Source organism: Mytilus californianus, unplaced genomic scaffold, assembly GCF_021869535.1.
Source record: "Mytilus californianus isolate M0D057914Y unplaced genomic scaffold, xbMytCali1.0.p SCAF_7, whole genome shotgun sequence".
Taxonomy (NCBI): Eukaryota; Metazoa; Mollusca; class Bivalvia; order Mytilida; family Mytilidae; genus Mytilus; species Mytilus californianus.
Window position 1 is genome coordinate 41,246,703 of NW_026262723.1, and position 19,653 is coordinate 41,266,355.

The 19,653-nt window shown below is 31.7% G+C and overlaps 1 protein-coding gene across 8 annotated transcripts in view; it reads right to left on the reverse strand.

Annotated features, from left to right (window-relative positions):
• LOC127709458 (uncharacterized) overlaps positions 1-19,653 on the reverse strand; it is a 48,357-nt gene that overhangs the window by 12,343 nt on the left and 16,361 nt on the right. For 7 of the 8 annotated variants that reach the window (XM_052215038.1, XM_052215035.1, XM_052215037.1 and 4 more), the window contains exons 5-16: positions 15,974-16,077; positions 15,178-15,244; positions 13,177-13,354; positions 11,878-12,911; positions 10,695-10,770; positions 9,945-10,114; positions 9,294-9,341; positions 9,050-9,097; positions 8,363-8,407; positions 5,521-5,574; positions 3,871-3,903; positions 2,648-2,692 (exon numbers count right to left, since the gene is read on the reverse strand). In XM_052215038.1, the coding sequence (XP_052070998.1) occupies positions 2,648-2,692; positions 3,871-3,903; positions 5,521-5,574; positions 8,363-8,407; positions 9,050-9,097; positions 9,294-9,341; positions 9,945-10,114; positions 10,695-10,770; positions 11,878-12,911; positions 13,177-13,354; positions 15,178-15,244; positions 15,974-16,077 (1,902 nt within the window). The remainder of the gene's footprint in view (positions 1-2,647; positions 2,693-3,870; positions 3,904-5,520; positions 5,575-8,362; positions 8,408-9,049; positions 9,098-9,293; positions 9,342-9,944; positions 10,115-10,694; positions 10,771-11,877; positions 12,912-13,176; positions 13,355-15,177; positions 15,245-15,973; positions 16,078-19,653) is intronic. The other variant, XM_052215034.1, reaches the window with a different exon arrangement.

Sequence of the window (19,653 nt, forward strand, 5' to 3'; positions counted from 1 at the left end):
CTTACAATCATTCCATACACCAAATATAGCTGACCTATTGCATGCAGTATTAGAAAGAAAGACCAAAACTCAAAAACTTAACTTTGACCACTGAACCATGAAAATGAGGTCAAGGTCAGATGACACCTGCCAGCTAGACATGTACACCTTACAATCATTCCATACACCAAATATAGTAGACCTATTGCATACAGTATAAGAAAAACAGACCAAAACACAAAAACTTAACTATAACCACTGAACCATGAAAATGAGGTCAAGGTCAGATGACACCTGCCAGTTGGACATGTACACCTTACAGTCCTTCCATACACCGAATATACTAGACCTATTGCTTATAGTATCTGAGATATGGACTTGACCACCAAAACTTAACCTTGTTCACTGATCCATGAAATGAGGTCGAGGTCAAGTGAAAACTGTCTGACGGGCATGAGGACCTTGCAAGGTACGCACATACCAAATATAGTTATCCTATTACTTATAATAAGAGAGAATTTAACATTACAAAAAATCTGAACTTTTTTTTCAAGTAGTCACTGAACCATGAAAATGAGGTCAAGGACATTGGACATGTGACTGACGGAAACTTCGTAACATGAGGCATCCATATACAAAGTATGAAGCATCCAGGTCTTCCATCTTCTAAAATATAAAGCTTTTAAGAAGTTAGCTAACGCCGCCGCCGCCGCCGCCGCCGGATCGCTATCCCTATGTCGAGCTTTCTGCGACAAAAGTCGCAGGCTCGACAAAAATCTAAATGCACAATAAGATTCAGCAAATCATACAGCTGCAATAATTCAGTTTTTGATGAAATCAAATAAAGTTTAATTTTGGACCCTTTTGACCTCAATGTAGACCAATTTAAAAATGGGACCCAATATCCCAAAAAATTATACAAGGTTAGAACCCCCAAAAATTAAAAACTTAATTTATCCAATTGAAATTGGTTAAAACATTTGTATTTGTTTTCAATTGAAGATGTCTTGCTATTGCGCAATACTGTGCAATTGAAGATTTCTTGCTATTGCGCAATACTGTGTTGTTGCGCAATACTGTGCAATTGAAGATTTTTTGCTATTGCCCAATACTGTGCAATTAAAGATTTCTTGCTATTGCACAATACTGTGCAGTTGAAGATTTCTTGCTATTGTGCAATACTGTGCAATTGACGATTTCTTGCTATTGCGCAATACTGTGATATTGCATAATACTGTGCAATTGAAGATTTCTTGCTATTGCGCAATACTGTGCAATTGAAATTTCTTGGTATTGCGCAATACTGTGCAGTTGAAGATTTCTTGCTATTGTACAATACTGTGCAATTGACGATTTCTTGTTATTGCGCAATACTGTGATATTGCACAATACTGTGAAATTGAAGATTTCTTGCTATTGCGCAATACTGTGCTATTGTGCAATACTGTGCTATTGCGCAATACTGTGCAATAGAAGATTTCTAGCTTTTGGCCAATACTGTGCTATTGTGCAATACTGTGCAATTGAAGATTTCTTGCTATTGCGCAATACTGTGCAATTGAAGATTTCAAAAATTTGAAATTTCAAAAATTTTGCAGAAAAAAAAATGAACCCCTTCAAAAAAATTGAAAAAAAAAATCCCCCCAACTTTTTGAACTCCCACCTCCCTTTTGGAGTACTGTAAATTCAGAAATTATTGCGATGTTTTTATTATTGCGAAAAATGCGACAGGGTTATAATCGCAATAATTTAAACTCGCATTTTGAAATTTTTTATATGAATTAAATAGGACTTTTCTCAATATTGCAAAAATTAAAATCGCATTTTAGTCTAAAATGACAAAATCGCAATAATAAATGCACGCAATAATTTCTGAATTTACAGTAATTATCCCAGAACTCAATCCCAGCCTTCTCTTTATGGTATGGAACCATGTAGTAGAATATCAGAGCGATCCATACACTAGTTATTGTCTGGAAACTAGAAAAATGCTTGTTTTTGGCCCCTTTTTTGCCCCTAATTCCTAAACATTTGGGGCCTTTAACCCAAACTCAATCCCAGCCTTCTCTTTGTGATATGGAACCTTGTAGCATAATTTCAGAGAGATCGATACACTTACACACAAATTATTGTCCTGAAACTACAAAAATGCTTGTTTTTGGTCCCTTTTTGGTCCCTAATTCCTAAACTGTTGGTACCATCAACCCCAAAATCAATCCCAACCTTCCTTTTGTGGTATTGAACCTGGTAAAAATTCATAGAGATCCATTCACTTAAACTAAAGTTATTGTCCGGAACCCAAATGTGTATTCGCACGACGACGCAGACGACGACATCATAGCATTATACGACGCAAAAATTTTTTTGCAATCATATAAAAAAGATGTGTTCTTTCTATGTGACATCATCAGGCATGGTCGCCTTTTTCATGACATCATATTAGGAAATTCAGAGGAATGCAACAAAATTTGATGTCATAATCAAATTTTGACATCTTATACAAATCATATAACATTTTGGAGGATCTTCAATATGTGATGAAAAATAATCAATTCCTCTTCAATGATTTTTTGAAGAGCATGAATAGATCATCACCACACATTGTATGTTTTTAATGTGTGAGATCTGCTATTATAACCATACAATAGTTTTTTATAGTTATATTTACCTCCAGTTTCCGGTAAATCTTCTGTTTTCTTTATACGATTTGTTACTATGAAAAAAAGTAAAAGAAATGATAAGACAACAAATATGATGATTTCTGGTCAATGCAGAGCTTGAAATGTATACACTGTATAGAATTTTGTCTATTGTTGAAATCTGTATGTTGACCTCGAAATGTCTTTGCTTGCAGTGTCAACGTATATTTGCTATGCCTAACAGAAGTTCCCCTGGAAAATTTGATTTAAACAATGTCATAATATCTGTTCCTATTGGAACAAATATTCTTTACCCTTTATTCCATATACTGTAATATTTGTTCCAATGGAAATAATATTACAGAATATGTATTCCACTTGGAACTTATATTATGAAGGAACTTCTATTTCATGACAGCAATACATACCTGTTGTATTTATTTTTAATGTTTCCTTTGTCCAGAATATGCACATAATATTTGCCATTGAAAGTTAGGTTTCTGTCTCAATTCAAATTCTACATTTTCATTTTAATACTTTAATTCAAATAGCAAGCATCCTTTATAAAGGTCAAACTATTAAAACACATATTTGGAATTCCAAATTAGAATTTAAATACATTTTTAAAATACAAAATCATTTACTTTAAATTCAGAGATTATTTTGTGCATTTATTATTGCGATTTTTGCAGAAATGACAAAAATGTGAGATTAATTATTGCGACTTGAGAAAAATCTGCATACATATATGTTTTAGATATCTGAATGTGTTTTCTTAATATTGCAATACTCACCCAGTTGCTTTATTCACATTACTAAAACCTCACAATAATATCTGAATTTACAGTTACATTTTGAAGGATCTTCAATATCTGATGAAAATTAATCACATGTTAATCTTCACTGGCATGAGCACTGTTTAAAAAATCTTTTTTTTGGAAGAAAGGAGTAGAACAATATGGCCGAGAAATAATCAATTCTACTACAATGGTTTTTGTGGAGAACATGAATAGAACAGTATGGCAAAAAAATAATCATTTCCTGCATAATGGTTTTTATGAAGAACAAAAGTAGAACAGTATGGCAGAAACAATTAATTCTTCCACAATGGTTTTTGGGAAGAACAGGAATAGAACAGTATGGCAGAAAAAAGAAATAAATTCTACCACAATGGTTAGTATGTCAGAAAAATAATCAAAATGTATCAGCTCCGAAAACAGTTCAAGAATTACATTTTTATATTTATATTTACCTGCTGCTGCTTGTTTTTTCATCAGACCAAATACTGTGTGAAAAAAAAATTGAAGAAAAGATGTGACAACAAATATGATAATTTCTGGTCAATATATATATTATATATATGTATGTATAGTATACCATTTTGTCCATTGTTAAAATCATAGAAATCTTTAGGGCTATTCCATTAAAATGTGTGTGGGAGGGTAGGAAGGGAAGTTTAATTATTGAATGTGGGTCATGGGTCTTTTTTCAGTATGCGTCTATTACCATTATGAAAAATTATCTAAAAAATAGTTCTTGGTTGTAGGGATATTTTGAACGTCCCTTCCTACCCTCCCATATATATTTTAATGGAATAGCCCTTACTTGTAGAACCACTTTTGTATTTATTGTTAATTTGTTCATGTCTCAGGGGGCAATTACTATGTAATGAGTGGTAGGGATGAGGGGCTGGAGTAGGTAACCTTTTCTAGGGTTGGTAATTGTAGGTCGAGAAATTAAGATGAAATATATCATAAGGTTCCTTATTAAATCAAAAGTAACTAAAACTAATCAATTTCAAAATTTTCTACAGATGAAATTAAAACCACAGTTGTAAAACATAAGATATTTGTCAATTTTTTTTTTTTATTTCTCCATGAAATAGCGTTATCATGATAGTTTTAGTTGCTTTTTTTTTCATAGGCTATATATTTTTGTTATTCAAAATATATAAAAATGGTGTGTACTTGATGTCTCAGCTGTTCATCCCTACCAAAAAATGATTGACCACTAAATGTTATTGCTTACAGAACCTATCAATTGTATTTAATGTAAATTTTTTCTTGTTCTGAGTATGCACATAATATTGCCATTGAAGGTTTGGTTTTTCTCTCAATGGTCAATTCTGCATTTACATTTATCCTTTAAGGATGTTCTTAGGTCAGGTTTAGAAATTTTTGTCAGATGTTTGGACTCCTTGGGGTTTTTCTACGATACAGGGTAAAATATTTGCCCCATAACACCCATTTTTCTTTTCATACAAGATTTCAATAGCTCATAAAAGGTGTTTGCCAAAATTTAAGCAGATTCCAGATATCTTTTCTTTCGATTTGCGACCCAAATAATACCAATGCAAATTTAAGGTTAAAGTCTGAGTCAGCCTTTTCCTGCAATTAAAAAAAAATCAAATACCTTGAAAAGGAGCTCCACTACCTATCAATATTTTTAGCTTATTTTGTTCCTTAACAAATGCTCTTCTGACTTATGGTATCAATTTTAAATTCTAGATTTATTTAATTTCACCTAAGTACATCCTTAATTCAAATAGTAAAAATCCTTTTTTAAGGTCAAACTATAACAAGCATACATTTGGCAATCCAAATAATCTAGTACGAAATAATATAACATTTTGAAGAACCTAAATCTTGGATGCAAATCTACCAAATGCACAATGTCATAAATCCATCGTCATCTTCAATGATATGAGCAAGGTATAAATAATCTCTTTCTGATCAGATTAGTTTGACAGGTTTTATATTCTAAATGTGTGAGCAATGATATAAGCAAGGTATAAATAATCTCTTTCTGAAGTGCAGGATCAGATCCTGTGTGACAGGTTTTATGTTTTAAATGTGTCAGCACTGCTAACAGTATCTTCATTTTTCTTTTTGATTATATTTACCCTCAGTTTCTGAATGTATATCTTCTCTTTTTCTGATCTTATGATTTAACATTTCTGATTAAAAAAAAGCAAAAAAATAGATTATCATACTGTGGATTCATTATCAGTGTTCCAGCTAGGATTTCAAAAGGGCAGGGAGCCAATCAGGAAAAGGGCACTTTAGCACACAGATTGATAAATTTAGAATGAATCCGGATTCATCTACGGATTGGTTTGTGTTTAACAAAAAGGCAGGAAATTGTCATTTCTTAAATTAAGTTGGTCAGTAAGAAATATATTTGTCTCTCATTTAATTTGATACTAAGTGATTTCGTATTTTACGTTTTAGTGTCTATTAAATTTATAAAAAAAAAAATACGTTCACGCATGTGCGGTATATGATAAAGAAAGCACATGTTTGTTTGACTCTTGAAAATACATTGTACTTTTAGAACGTTTTGAATTAAGTTTTATCTTTATAATTGATGTTGTCGAATGATTTTAATGAAAAGTTATATAAAATGTGACGAAAATACATTCAAATGATGAAACTATGTCATCCGAGCTGCAAAGTGATCTTTGGAGAAATTTTGACGAAATCAAAATGCAAACCATCTGTTTTGTCAATTTACAAAAAAAAAAACATCTATGGATAAACGAACTGCAAGTTGTGGTCTTTTAAGAAATATTGAAATTGAAATGCAGACTGACCGATTTTACTGGGAAAAATTAAAATAATGGTCAATTAAGAGGTTTAATTAATGGATTAGTGACCCATACATGATTCAATGGCGATAAGCGGATTACCTGTAATCACAACTTATAATACCTGCTTTAAATGTTAATTTATAGCTGAGGATCATAAACTTGTCAGAAACAAGAAGACAGGTAGAATTATAATATTTTCATCAAAATATTATGACAATAAAGGCATGAACTTGCGAAAAAGTGCAGGGCATCTTAAAAAGGGTACAGGGCATCAGAAAAAGGGCACAGGGAGGCAGTCTGGAAAGGACGGGCGGACCACCCTGTGAAAACGATCAAGCTGGAACACTGATTATTATATGTTGAATACCAATTTTCGTGGATTTCATGGGTAATGGTGAAACACAAATTTAAATGTTCAACGAAATACAAATTTCTGTCAGATTGTATGCAAACTTTGGCAAAACCATGAAATCACATGTCCACGAAAAGTCAAGTTGTCCACAATCCACAACAATTGGTACTAACGAAAATAAATGAATCCACAGTTGTATGTTAATTTCTTGGCAATTTGTAGCTTGACATATTATATAGATGTTTAACTTTAAGAGTAATTAATTGTCCAAACAGGCATGTGGGGCAGTAAAATTGGTACCATTAATTTAATTGTCCATTGTGATTGACATTTATATTTAATCTCATGATATTCATTTGACAAAGATCTGCACTTTAAACAATTGCATGTTATCAAATAACATTAAATTCTGGAAATATTGCAGTTGTTGAATGGGTTGAAAACCCAACAACAACTCAAATTTACAAATACAATAAATAAAACCCAACCAAAGACATTCTAGCTGTGAATTTCATTTTAAAGCCTTAAAAAAGCTTGTTTAACAGGGTTACAAGCACTCAACCCTCACCAAACTTGAAAAAAAGGGGTAATATTTTCGATAACCATATATGGAGTTCTACCTCATAAATATTAGCCACATAGATTTATTTAACTAGAACAATCCTGCAACATCGCAGGCTTGTGATTGAATTGAAATAATACGTCTATTTTAAGCCTGGATTTTTAGTATGCCTATTTTTATATTATGAAGTCTTGTATGTGAATTAGGTTGACAGTTTTCTCTGCTTGTAAAAGCTTTCTAAACCAGTCATTGTTTTCTTACTTGGTTTTGTGCATTTTTAAAGAGGAGCAGAAATAGCTTATTCCTTCTTTTGTCTACATTATTCTTTTAGTTTCTATATAATGAGTGACGTTTTTGAAATTTTATTTCACGTTTTCATGCTTAAAGCTCATTATTCACCATGTTTCCTGAAAGTTGATCAAAAAGAAAAGTGTAGCTGTTTTTTTTCTCGTTCTTGAAATTACCATTTATTTTCCTGTTTGTCCATTGATATACCCCCCTTTTTACAAAATTATATGATGATGGCATGCATTGTATGTTTAAAACAGATGAGCAATATCATATTTGGAACTAAAATTTCATATGAAAAAACGCACAAATCAAAAATCCATGGCCCAAGTAATCCAATCTCATTTTTTATATCAGATATGTATAAGTATCAGCTAATTCAAACCAATATTCTTCAAAATATCTTTTAATATTTGAATTTTACATTAGTAATTCTGTAAATTGTATAAAATTTAATTTAATTTCATTTATTGTCTTCAAATAAACTAAATATTTTCATTTAGTCCTAAATTTCTCTTATAATCTGAATTTGTAATAAGCTGATTCAATGACAGGCCAAGGGTCCGAGACCAATTTTGTTATAAGCCTAGTTTTTTATAGTCCGAGATTCCTATGGGCAGACACATTAAGAGTGAAGAGGAGGCAGGGATAAAATTTGAAACTGATGGTTATGAAGAAAAGGACCATCGGAATTCATTTTGTTTTCAGATAATTGCTCAAATAATCAAAAATAAATTACCATCAGGGATGATAACAACAACAGTTTGCATGCTATCTTTAAGGTAGAGGACCATGTTGATTGATTTGATATGGAACACGGAAAAGAGACACACAAAAAAACAACAGGTCTCCTCATTTACTATTATAGATTTCTCAAAAAATTGTTTTCTTATATTTTCCCCTCTGTGCCTTAAAATCTTATTGTATTTATATATATTTATAAGGGAACTTACCTCTTATTTTCTTATTCACATCCACTAATTGTAGTCTCTTTTGTCCTACAAAGTAAAAAACAAATGAACAAACTCAGATATTTTTTTATAATTAAAAAGACGAAGTTTTCAACAACTCTGATAACATGTGTAAGTGCAAAAAGTTTCTACCACTCCTAAAACTGAAAAGTTTACTATTAGCACTCCTGATGAAGATTAATCCAGAAGGAAAAGTGCTTCCAAGGAACATAGCTTATTAAGTACAGTTTTTTATGTTGTTTAAAATTGTGTATGTATTTTGCATATTTGATCATTAATATTTCAACTCTCTGTTAAATTTATACACAGCTTTTTAGTGAAAGTCCATGTATAAGACTTTGATTGATTTTGGAATATTTAAATACGAAATAAAAGATGAATTCATAGTCTGTTATTTAGGGTTCGTATAACAACTAAATTTTCAAGTCACAGACTTTGTAGAGAGAAGGGTAACGTTGATTTTTACCTGACACAGCTCAATTTAAACACACCTTGTACAAAATCAAATAAAATCTTTAATGATCTTCAAAACATGAAATTGATGAATCTTTATCACATGCTCTGACATATGGAAATGTAAATATTTTTGCTAAATGGTTTTTAAAAATCTAGTATGGCAAGCTTTATGTTTTAATTGTGTCACTACAATTAAATAATTTTCATATTTACCTGTTGTATTCAGTAAATCTTCTGCTTTTCTCTTCTTATGATTTGTTTCTAAATGAAAACAGGTTTAAAAACAGTTAAATTAAAATCCAACAAGTGATTCTCAAAACTTCAACCAGAAACAACAAATTGCAACTATTCTTTTCTTTATTTAATCTATTTTGGAAAAGTCTAGTATGGTAAGTTTTATGTTTTTTAAAATTGTGTCAGCTTTGCTTACAGTTCAATACTTTACTATCATATTTACCTGTAGTATTCAGCAAATCTTCTGTTTTTCTTTTCATATGATTTGTTTCTAAGTGAGAAAAAAAAAAACACTGTAATTAAAATCCAACAAGTATTTCTTTAAACTTCAACCAGAAACAACAGATTGCAATTATTTGTTTTCTTTATTTATAATCTATTTGGGCAATTGGGACTATGACCTTGATCTTTTGATCTGAAATCATTAGTATTCTTTCCCTTTTCTATATCTTCAACCTTTACGAGTTATAAACCCAAAAATGAAACTAAATGTACAATCCTGAATTCCCCTTTTAAACAAATATTCTTTTTGTTAATGTGTTGTTGACCCTCGACTTATTGACCCCAAAATCTTTCCCTTTCCTTTATCTTCCATCAGTACAAGTTTCATTCCAATCAATCAAGTTAAACTCAAGTTACCATCCAGAAACAATCTTTCTTTTCTATATCTAGGAACAGTGACCTTGAACTTTAACCTATTGATAAATTAACAAATTACTTGTACATTTTACATCAAAACAATAAAGTTAGTAATCTTTGTGTGTGTAAATCGCAAGTTGATGCTCAGATCTGGAGAAGCCTTTAACATTTATTTTTATTTCTCTTTATTGTCTTCACAACATACCGTCTGCTGGAATGTAAATAAAGATCATACCTTGTTCTCTCTGGGAACTTGGCAATACTGAGTCTTCAGCTAAGTTGCTTGTCTGATTTATACTTTGCTTAGTCTGGTGTTGACCCCTCTCATTAACTGAGTTTAAAGGCAATGATACAAAATTATTGGATTGACTTTGGATCAGTCCTCCAGCCATCTGATTCGGTTGTCTGTAATAAAGAAATCAAGGTTTTGTCTGAAACACACCAAATTAACATGGTAGGTTTAAACATATGCACTGTTATTTTGCTTACTACTGTTTGCAGAGAAGAAATTTCTCCCCAGAGCCTGTTTTGTCAGAATGTGATATGAAAATCCAATGTTGATATTGCAGATATAAAGCAGACTGACATCAATAAGTCATATGAAGAGTGCTAGCAATGTTCAGGAAGCTCTATTTTGCAGTTCCTTGGAAAACTTCCAAGATATATTTGTGGTATGTATGGATAGAAATCTGTATCCCCCCTCCTCCTTTCTCTCCTTTTCCCTACTGAGCGGGGATATTATAATTTGATAACAATGTGTCATGATGGCTTGTTTAAGTGGTTTTAAACCAATAATTGCTTGCATGGCATTTGTTTTGTAAAATCATTAAAAATATCAATCTGCCTCGCAATCGGCTGTTGTTATAAATAATAAGTGGAATATTAATTTTCATATCTGATTGCAGTATCTTACTTTTACATCACTTTGTAAATTAAATTTATTGTCTCTTTTTGCAAATGAAAATCATAACTGATACATATATACCTCAGACAGAGTTTTAGTTGTACTTTTCCATCTTTAAGTTCTAGTACTGGTGCTATCATCTGACTTAGAGCTGCACCTAAAAGAAAAAGTTATTAAAATCTAAAAATAAAACGACCCCATAACATAAACTTTATCTTACTTTGACCTATAATGGTTTACTTTTATAAATTTTGACTTGGATGGAGAGTTGTCTCATTGGCACTCATATCACATCTTCTTATTTCTATTTAAATGAATAACTGGAGAAGGTTGCAATTGCCATTTTCATTTTTTTAGTATGTATAATTAACATTTGTAAAATAATAATATTCTGTTAAAACTTATACAATATTTTACCTTTTAAAATAACAAATGATAAGTCTTAATTCAAACCATCAACTGGAAGGATGGCAAGAACTACTCCAATGCATAGTTTATACTGCTAAGAATAACTAGATATGACTCACTGACAGGAGCAACATGATGGGTGTAATTAGTGGAGCAGAATCTGCAGACCTTAAGTGTTCTTGTTTCTCCTGAGAATTTTTTTTAAGTATCAAAAAAATAATTGCATACTAAACTACTAATCTGCAAGTGTTGCTCTCCTGTCTTTGCATTTGCAGTCCAATAAAATCATATTGAAGTAACATTTTGTAACATCTATCATGTCTGTGTATCAATGTCTACTCCGGTTTTTTAATATAGGTTTCATGTTGTTCGGGCTTTGGTTTTCTAATTGGTGTTTTGTGAACTGCGACTTGAAATAGTTTTTTTAACTGATTTTTATAGTTTGTTTTCATGTTGTACCATTACAACACTGTCCCAGGCTAGTGTGAGGGTTTTGCGCCAGCAAACATGTTTCACCAGGACACATTCTTTATGTGCCTGTCCCAAGTCAAGAGCCTGCAGTTGAGTGATTGTTCTTGGTTCATTTTTGTCATATTTGTTTTTTTTCGTATATTGTTTCGTTATAAATTAGGCCATTAGATTTCTCAATTGAATTTTTCATATTGTACACTACCTTATTTAAATTAGAAAACATTTAAGAGGTCCTTCAATTCTGTATTCTTTATTTTTTCTGTATTTTTGAAAATTTTAGACATTATTCTCTATTCTTTATATTTAAGCAACCAATTATGCTATTTATTTTTGGGCTATTTTGAACCCCATACAGATCTTCATATAAAAATCTTATTATAAAAACCTTGTAGAAGTTGCTGTGAATTGTTGATATTTGTCTGTGTTGTTATTCCTTGCATCTGCAATGTATTTTGTTGTCGCACAAATTTGACTATACTAACTGGCTGATTGTTGATATTTTGGTAGTTAGCAGTACCAGCTGGTGTAGCAAATCCTTGTAATACATGCCTAAATCCAAATCCAACATTATTTTCACCTCTTGTGCCATCTTTTTCCAACTCAACATTTTCATCAACAGGTACTGGTATTCTCTCAGTTTTAACTGGTCCAGCAGAAAAGTGGATATTTTCAGAAGTATCTGTACTCTCAACTTTTACTTGAGCAGAACAGGAAGCGGCCATATTTTCCTGAACTGAATCCTCTCTACTGGTATTTAGCTGTTGAGGCATACATGAATGTAGTGAGTTATTTTCTGACATGGAAGTTAAATGTGTTTCTGATGGTCCTAAGGACTGTCCCTGTGAAAATGTATTTGGTGTATTCTGGTGTGTTGCAGTGGAATAAACCGTTGACGTTGGTGATGTATTCTGATATATGCCAGCTGGATTATATGTAAACAACTTATATTGTGGTACTCCATTAAGCAATACTATAGAAGGTTCTGTTGACAATCCTGGAACAGTGTTTAAAGTACTGGGAGCATGATTCAAGGTATATCCTGGGGCCATACCCTGAGTTGGATTTTGAGGAAGATGGCTTAAAACATCAGAATTTCCAGGTGTGATAGAGGGTTTCAAATATGTTGGAACTGAATTCTCAGATTTGAAATGAGGAGGAAAATTTTCAGAGGTTAAATCTTCATGTGGTGATACTGCAGTCCTGCCATCATTGTTAGCCAGCAACAATCTTGGTACTGCAGTTCTTTTATCATTGTTAGCCAGCAATAATCTTGGTACAGCAGTTTCTTTCGAAACACCTGGCACTTTTTGAGACTGGAGTCCAGGTTTTTGATGCAAAACATTGACAACTTTCGTAAATCTTTGAGTTGTATTAAGATAAGAGGCAATGGAAGTCAGTTTTTCTCTTGGTTCTGTCGACCTAAATGTCAAATTGAAATAAAGCTTAGTTAATACATTATTACTTTTGCTTAATTCTACAAAACAACCTCTACAAGTCTAATATAGTCTTTGAATTTTTCTTCAAGTAAAATTTTACATTGATGTTCGTTAAAAGCAGAGGGATAAACATTAGAAACATTTAAAAGATATAATGGTTGATGAAGTATATCTAGTTCTAGCTCTTATATTTTTGTTATCCTTCAATTTGTTATCTTCTTTATTTTTAACGATGGATTATTCCATACCGTACTGAATCTTGTCCATCTGAAGATATATCTTGATGTGGTGTATATGACTGACTGGGAAATTCGGACTTTTGTACCGCGGGATTTTCTTTTGGATCAATGTTCTGATTAACTGCTGGTATTTTTACGGGAGCTGTTGATGAATCCTTTGACTCTGCACGATTTGCTTCTGTAAGCACTGCCAATATAAAATTCAAATGATAATATAATATTGCATTGTAAATGGTTATTGCTTTCAATTTCAAAACCTTGTAAGCATGAGGCAATGTTTCACTTTCCTATTAGGTTGTAAGGAGATGGCATCATAAAGTCACCTTTTAGCCCCTGATTTAAAAAATTGCAAAAAACTGTAAATATTGTTGTGAGGTTTTAATTAATTGGAATAATGCAACGGGACAAGTGTTGCAATAATAAGAACTTGCATTCTGATATCTGATGAAGATCTGCATCCAGCTTTTCCTTAAATCGCAATAATAAATCTACATTTATGTCCATTTCGTCAAAATTCTAGATAATAAATACATGCAATAATTTCTTATTTTATAATATTATAAATCCTCCAGATGTTCACCAGACATATCTGTTAGATATCAGTTATAAAATCTTGAATTTTGTAAAGTTTGCAATTAAATCATGAACTCTTAAAACAAAAAAATGAAAATCATTTAACAGTAACCATAAGAAACTGCAAATATTTCTGAGTTTGATAGTGAAAATTTCATGAAAATCTCTTGCCCATTTAGTCTCTTGTAAACATGCTTTAGTTGTGTTTTGATTATTTTGGAAGTTCTGTTTTATTGGTGACTATGGCATTTTATCTAGGAATTATGAGTCATAGAAATAGTTAGTGTCACAACTGATGATGCTTTTTAATCACAATGCTGCTTTTGATTCAAGTAGGAATATTAATAAACTGTTAACACAGAGATATGTCTTGCCTTTTTGTTATTTTGATAATGCAAATGTTGAATTCAAAATAGCAATACTTTAACATGAAAGTTATGCAAATATTCAAAGTCAATGAACCATGACTGAGGATGCATGGCTAAACAATCTCCATAGAAATGAAATGTGCCAATGCTAATACAATTGCATATCAAATACAATTGACTAATCATAAGTCGTTCCCTTTTAACAATCCTAAACACAAACATTAACTTGTAAACTACATGTATGCAAAAGTTTCAAAGTCAATTAACCATGATGAGGGGGTGGTGCTATATATTCCTCATGGAAATGAGAATTGCAAATGTCAATACATCTGCATACCAAATATCATTGACTTAACAATAGTAATTCATCTTTAACTGATATAATAACAAATAATACATGTTAACTAACCAAATTTTCAAAGTCAATAGACCATGACTGGAGGGTAAGGACCAAATTTTCTCTATGGAAATGAGATGTGCTAATGCTTATACAACTGCATAACAATTATCATAGGCCTACCACTAATGGTTCCCCTTAAACTGACCTAATCACAAACTAATACATGTAAACTAAGCAAAAGTTTCAATGTCAATAGACCATGACTGAGGGGGCAGTGCCAAATAATCTCCATGGAAATGGGATGTGCCAATGCTAATACAACTGCATACCAAATATCATTGACCTACAACTAGTGGTTCACCATAAACTAGACCTAATCACAAACTAATACACAAGGCGAGACAAAAATTGATGAAGGTGCATTCAAATGTGAAGTCAATTTAATTTGGTTAAAGACATGAACATGTACTTATTCTTTTTTTGTGATTTTCAAGGTGTTTGAGATATTGTAAATTCAGAAATTATTGCGTGCATTTATTATTGGGAATTTTGAAAAAAGAACAGAAAAGCATGTTTAATTATTGCAATTTTAGGAAAAGCTACATACGTATAAATGTGTTTGATATAAGAATGTGAATTCTTATTATTGCTATACTCAATAAGTCGCATTATTCGCATTAATAAAAACCTCGCAATAATTTCTGAATTTACAGTACCTAATTCACTTACTTTTCTGTAGAATCTTGTAAGCACTGTATCCTTCATTTAACATACCATGGAGAATAGAATTACTAGCCTGTTATAAAAAAACCAGTTGGTGTACATGAAGTAGAATGCTTAATGCATTAATGCTATTGTAATTGGCAAGAGATATTACCTAGATAAAGGACTAATGATGATAAAGTCTGTTCAATAAATACAAAGGAAGGCTATTTTAGTTTGCCAGAGATATTACCTAGATAAAGGACTAATGATGATAAAGTCTGTTCAATAAATACAAAGGAAGGCTATTTTAGTTTGCCAGAGATATTACCTAGATAAAGGACTAATGATGATAAAGTCTGTTCAATAAAAAAAAGGAAGGCTATTTTAGTTTGCCAGTATGAGCGGGTGTGAAATACTTTGTTCAGCAAGTTACAAATGAATTCTGGTCTCCAAAATTTCTTCTGTATGTAGTTACTCTATTTTCAAAATGCCTTCCATAGGTACTATGAATGTCTATTATAATAGCAAATTAAATTAATATTTTATTTGTGTCTTAAATAAGACATCATAGTCCAATTAGTTAATAAATTACATTTTCGAATTCTCAAAAGAGATAAAGAATTACTAAGCCCTGTTCTTGAAAGCAGTAAACACTAGACATTAAAAGCATGTGTGTTATATTTGACACAATCAGTATCAAATTACTTGCAATAAAGCCAATCAGGCTACTTACTACCTTAATACCGAGGCAAGATTTATCATATTTGAAAAGAAAAATGAGATAAAGACATCAAAACTTATACCGTAATGAAAGACTTACCTGTAATGAATTTACCTGACTATGGACATTCTGTAAAGGAGTTACTAGTTCTGATACAGGATTTAAAGGTGCAGTTTGTGTAGTGGCAGTACTGTCAGTTTTACCTGTAATAATTGTGTCTAATATAGTTTTCAAAGTAAGTTTGTTTAATAAATAATATTTCTACAAATACTTGCATTGAAAACAAGTAAAACAGAGCTAACAGATGCTCCACTAACATTATCAATAGCACACTAACATAAAATCCATTAAAGCAGGTTAGCATAATATTTCTGAAGACTTTTTTTCATTGTGTTTCAGAGCCTAAAGAATTTTTCTAATATTTATGTCATAAAAACACTATTTAAATGATTTTTTTTTTTGCAATTTCGTTTTGAGACAATCTGATGAAAACTTTGTAGGCATGAGGCTTAATAAAATTTTCATTTAGAAAAAAAAATCTCTTTTTAGCCATATACAATTTGTTTGTGTTGCTGTATCATGTTTTGCATTTGTTTGTTTGTTTGTTTGTTTTTATTTATTCGTTGGTTGGTTGGTTCCTTCTTTCCTTCCTTCTTTCCTTCCTTCCTTCCTTCCTTCCTTCCTTCCTTCCTTCCTTCCTTCCTTCATTCATTCATTCATTCATTCATTCTTTTACATAGTCTCAAACAATAGACAAGTGTACAGCTCTAAATTGAAATTACTCTCTTGACAAATTAGGAATAAATTCCATTTAGTAGGGTGTCCAGTCAATGAATTTTATTGATTTGGGTTAACGGAATAACACACGGCTGTATTTGATATCATTGGAAAGAGGAGAACAAGCCTCATCGAAATATTGATGTCGTCGTTGTCTACAGTGTTCACGATTTTCTTAAATCTGGGCCAAAGATCAAACCTCAAATTTCAAGGAAAATGCAGAGTCACGTTTAGACAGCTGGTCACCCCTACATATATGCCTTTATAGCAAAATAAATTCAAATAATTCAAAGGATCATAACTGTAGTTTCTTATAAGGATAATTTGATATACGTACATGTTGACAAATATGGTTCGAGATTGACATTCATACTAATAGGGTGCACATTAACAATTTTCATTCAGCTGTTAAACAACAGTGACCTTGACCTATTAAAATTTCCAAATTCAGAATTTTTTCATAAGATTCAATACAAGTGATCTCTTGAGATGTTTTTTAGATATTAACATGTATAAGTTGTCCTTCCAAAATGCTATTTTTCCGTCTTTTGATAGGTGTTCGTAATAATTTTCAGGGAAGATATCCAGTTTTCTTTTGGTGAGTGTGGAAGCACATAAAATTGTACCAAAACTGGTGTGATATTAACGTATAATGAATTGAATTAGCAGGTCTGAGTATATCTATGCTTTATAGAAATAACATTTATTGGCCTACAATACACCTTATCACTATTTAGTCCAATCCGGAAAAAACAGTCATTTAGACAACTTCCTGTTTGGGTCAACAGGGTAAACAACAAAGGTCATCAGTAACGAGCTGAGGGAGGGAAAAATTTAGAAAGCTATCAATAGGAAACTTTGATAGATTATGATCCACTTTTTCAAAACTCAAATTATAGTCAAAAAAATATTTTGTTTGAAGTATTTACGATGTTTTAAACAGGTCTCATTAAAAAGTATCATGCATGGTGCATTGTTTAAACAGGGCCCCAGATAGCTTCAACTGGATGAAAAAGTTGTGTAATTTTAGAACTTATCCGGAATGAAATAAATAGCGATTAGGTGTGTTGACATGAAGTTAAAGATTATATACAAAAAGAGGGTTGTAACAACATCAATCTAATTAAAATATAGATCTCTGATTTCGTTATCCTCATATGAGTTTATGTATACGAGCATGCTAGTTAATATAGTTCAGAATTTCAATCAGATTGAAACAACATAGAAAAATTGCCTAAGCTAGCAGTAGCTATTACGTTTCATTGTCGACTGTTGAGTTGAAAGAAAGCCCACTGACCAGGTTTAGATTAGAGAGCTAATTTCAGTTGCTTTTTTTAAATTGCATTCGAAGCAAGTTGCAGAATGCGAGGCATACAGCATACAATCTGATGGTGGAGGCGGCAACACCGTAAACTATTTGTATATCTTTATATTTCAGAGGGTACAGGAATGGGATGAACCATACTTTGTATATCAGTCAAGAGTGTAACTTAAATAAGTTATTAGAGAAAAATAACATACATTTGTTATTGTGGACTGAAAATAAATAAACTGTGATAACATATGTATGTTACATGTTTCAGAGGGGCAATATACATCCTTTATTTTGTTAAATTGTATACAAGTTCTATTGATATTATTATTGTCTTTATGTATACTAAACTTTAGAAAGATATACAGTTCATATTTTGCCAACCATGCATAGCACTCCTATGTTATTACAGAAAATATATGCCTGTAATAACTAAAGGGTGTTATTACAGCCTCTCTACATCTCTTCAAAGCCTTTGCACAGACATATATCACAATGTATTTTAATTTATTGTAAGAAATATTGATCAGAGCATGTAATGAGGTTCTGCGCAAGATTCCAAGTAATTCTTAAGTGTTACATATAAAAATTACATGCCTGTAATAACTAAGCCTTGTTATTACAGCTTAGTTTATCCCTTAAAAGCCTTGTCTCATTAGTTTACTATGGTTGATCAAAATCGTATCAATTGAATTGGAAAATTAGTTATCAAGGTTAAGCTGTGCAAAGTTTCAAGAATTCCCAAGTGGCAAGTGCCCACTAAAAATGAAAATATTTATGATATATTAAACTAATAACAAACATATGTTACTACAGATTAAGAAAAAAAGAGTAGACAACTCATGAAAGTATCTGTAATAACACATGTATGTTATTTTTCTCTAATAACTTATTTAATTTGCACCCTTGACTGTATATAGATCCATTGTGTTACAAAGTTCCCGTCTGTCATATAATTATTTTCCTTGAGCTCATTTTCATGGTTTAGTGACTGCTAAAAAACTGTTTTTTTTTTGTCTTGTGAATGTCTCACTCGTGAGTTTTAATGTCCCTTTGGTAATGTTAAGAATTGCGCTAATGTTAAACGTACCCTTTTGCGGTGCGGCCGCTATCTTTGTGACGTCGCGTTATTGTGATGTGAATTATGTTTATTGAATAGAAACTTATAATGGCAGACGTAGTTCTATCTGTCACGCTTTAGTTAAGCTTACGATCAAAATACACAACGCAACCCATTAATCTACATTGGTGCCGTGACCAGGATCCTTCTCATCTCTTTTATCATGAGTTCTAGGATAACAATATTTGGTTACTAATATATGGCATCCTTGCAAGGTCAACATGTTGGTCAAACATGGTTCACCTGGCCTCGACCTCATTTCATGAATCAGTGAACAAGGTTAAGTTTTAGTGGTCAAGTCCTTATCTAAGATACTGTAAGTACATGAAGTAGTGGGTAAAATATATTTGGTGTATAGAATTAATGGTAGCAAAGTGTGCATGTCTTTGTGACCAAGTTCATCTGTCTTTACCTCATTTGCATGGAACATTGATAATGTTAATTTTATGTAATACTTGTATAATATAAAAATAAGGAGATGTGGAAGTAAGCAGTTATAGGCAACCATACAGCTTTCAATAATGAGAAAAACCCATACTGTATGGTCGGCTATGAAAGACCCGGATATAT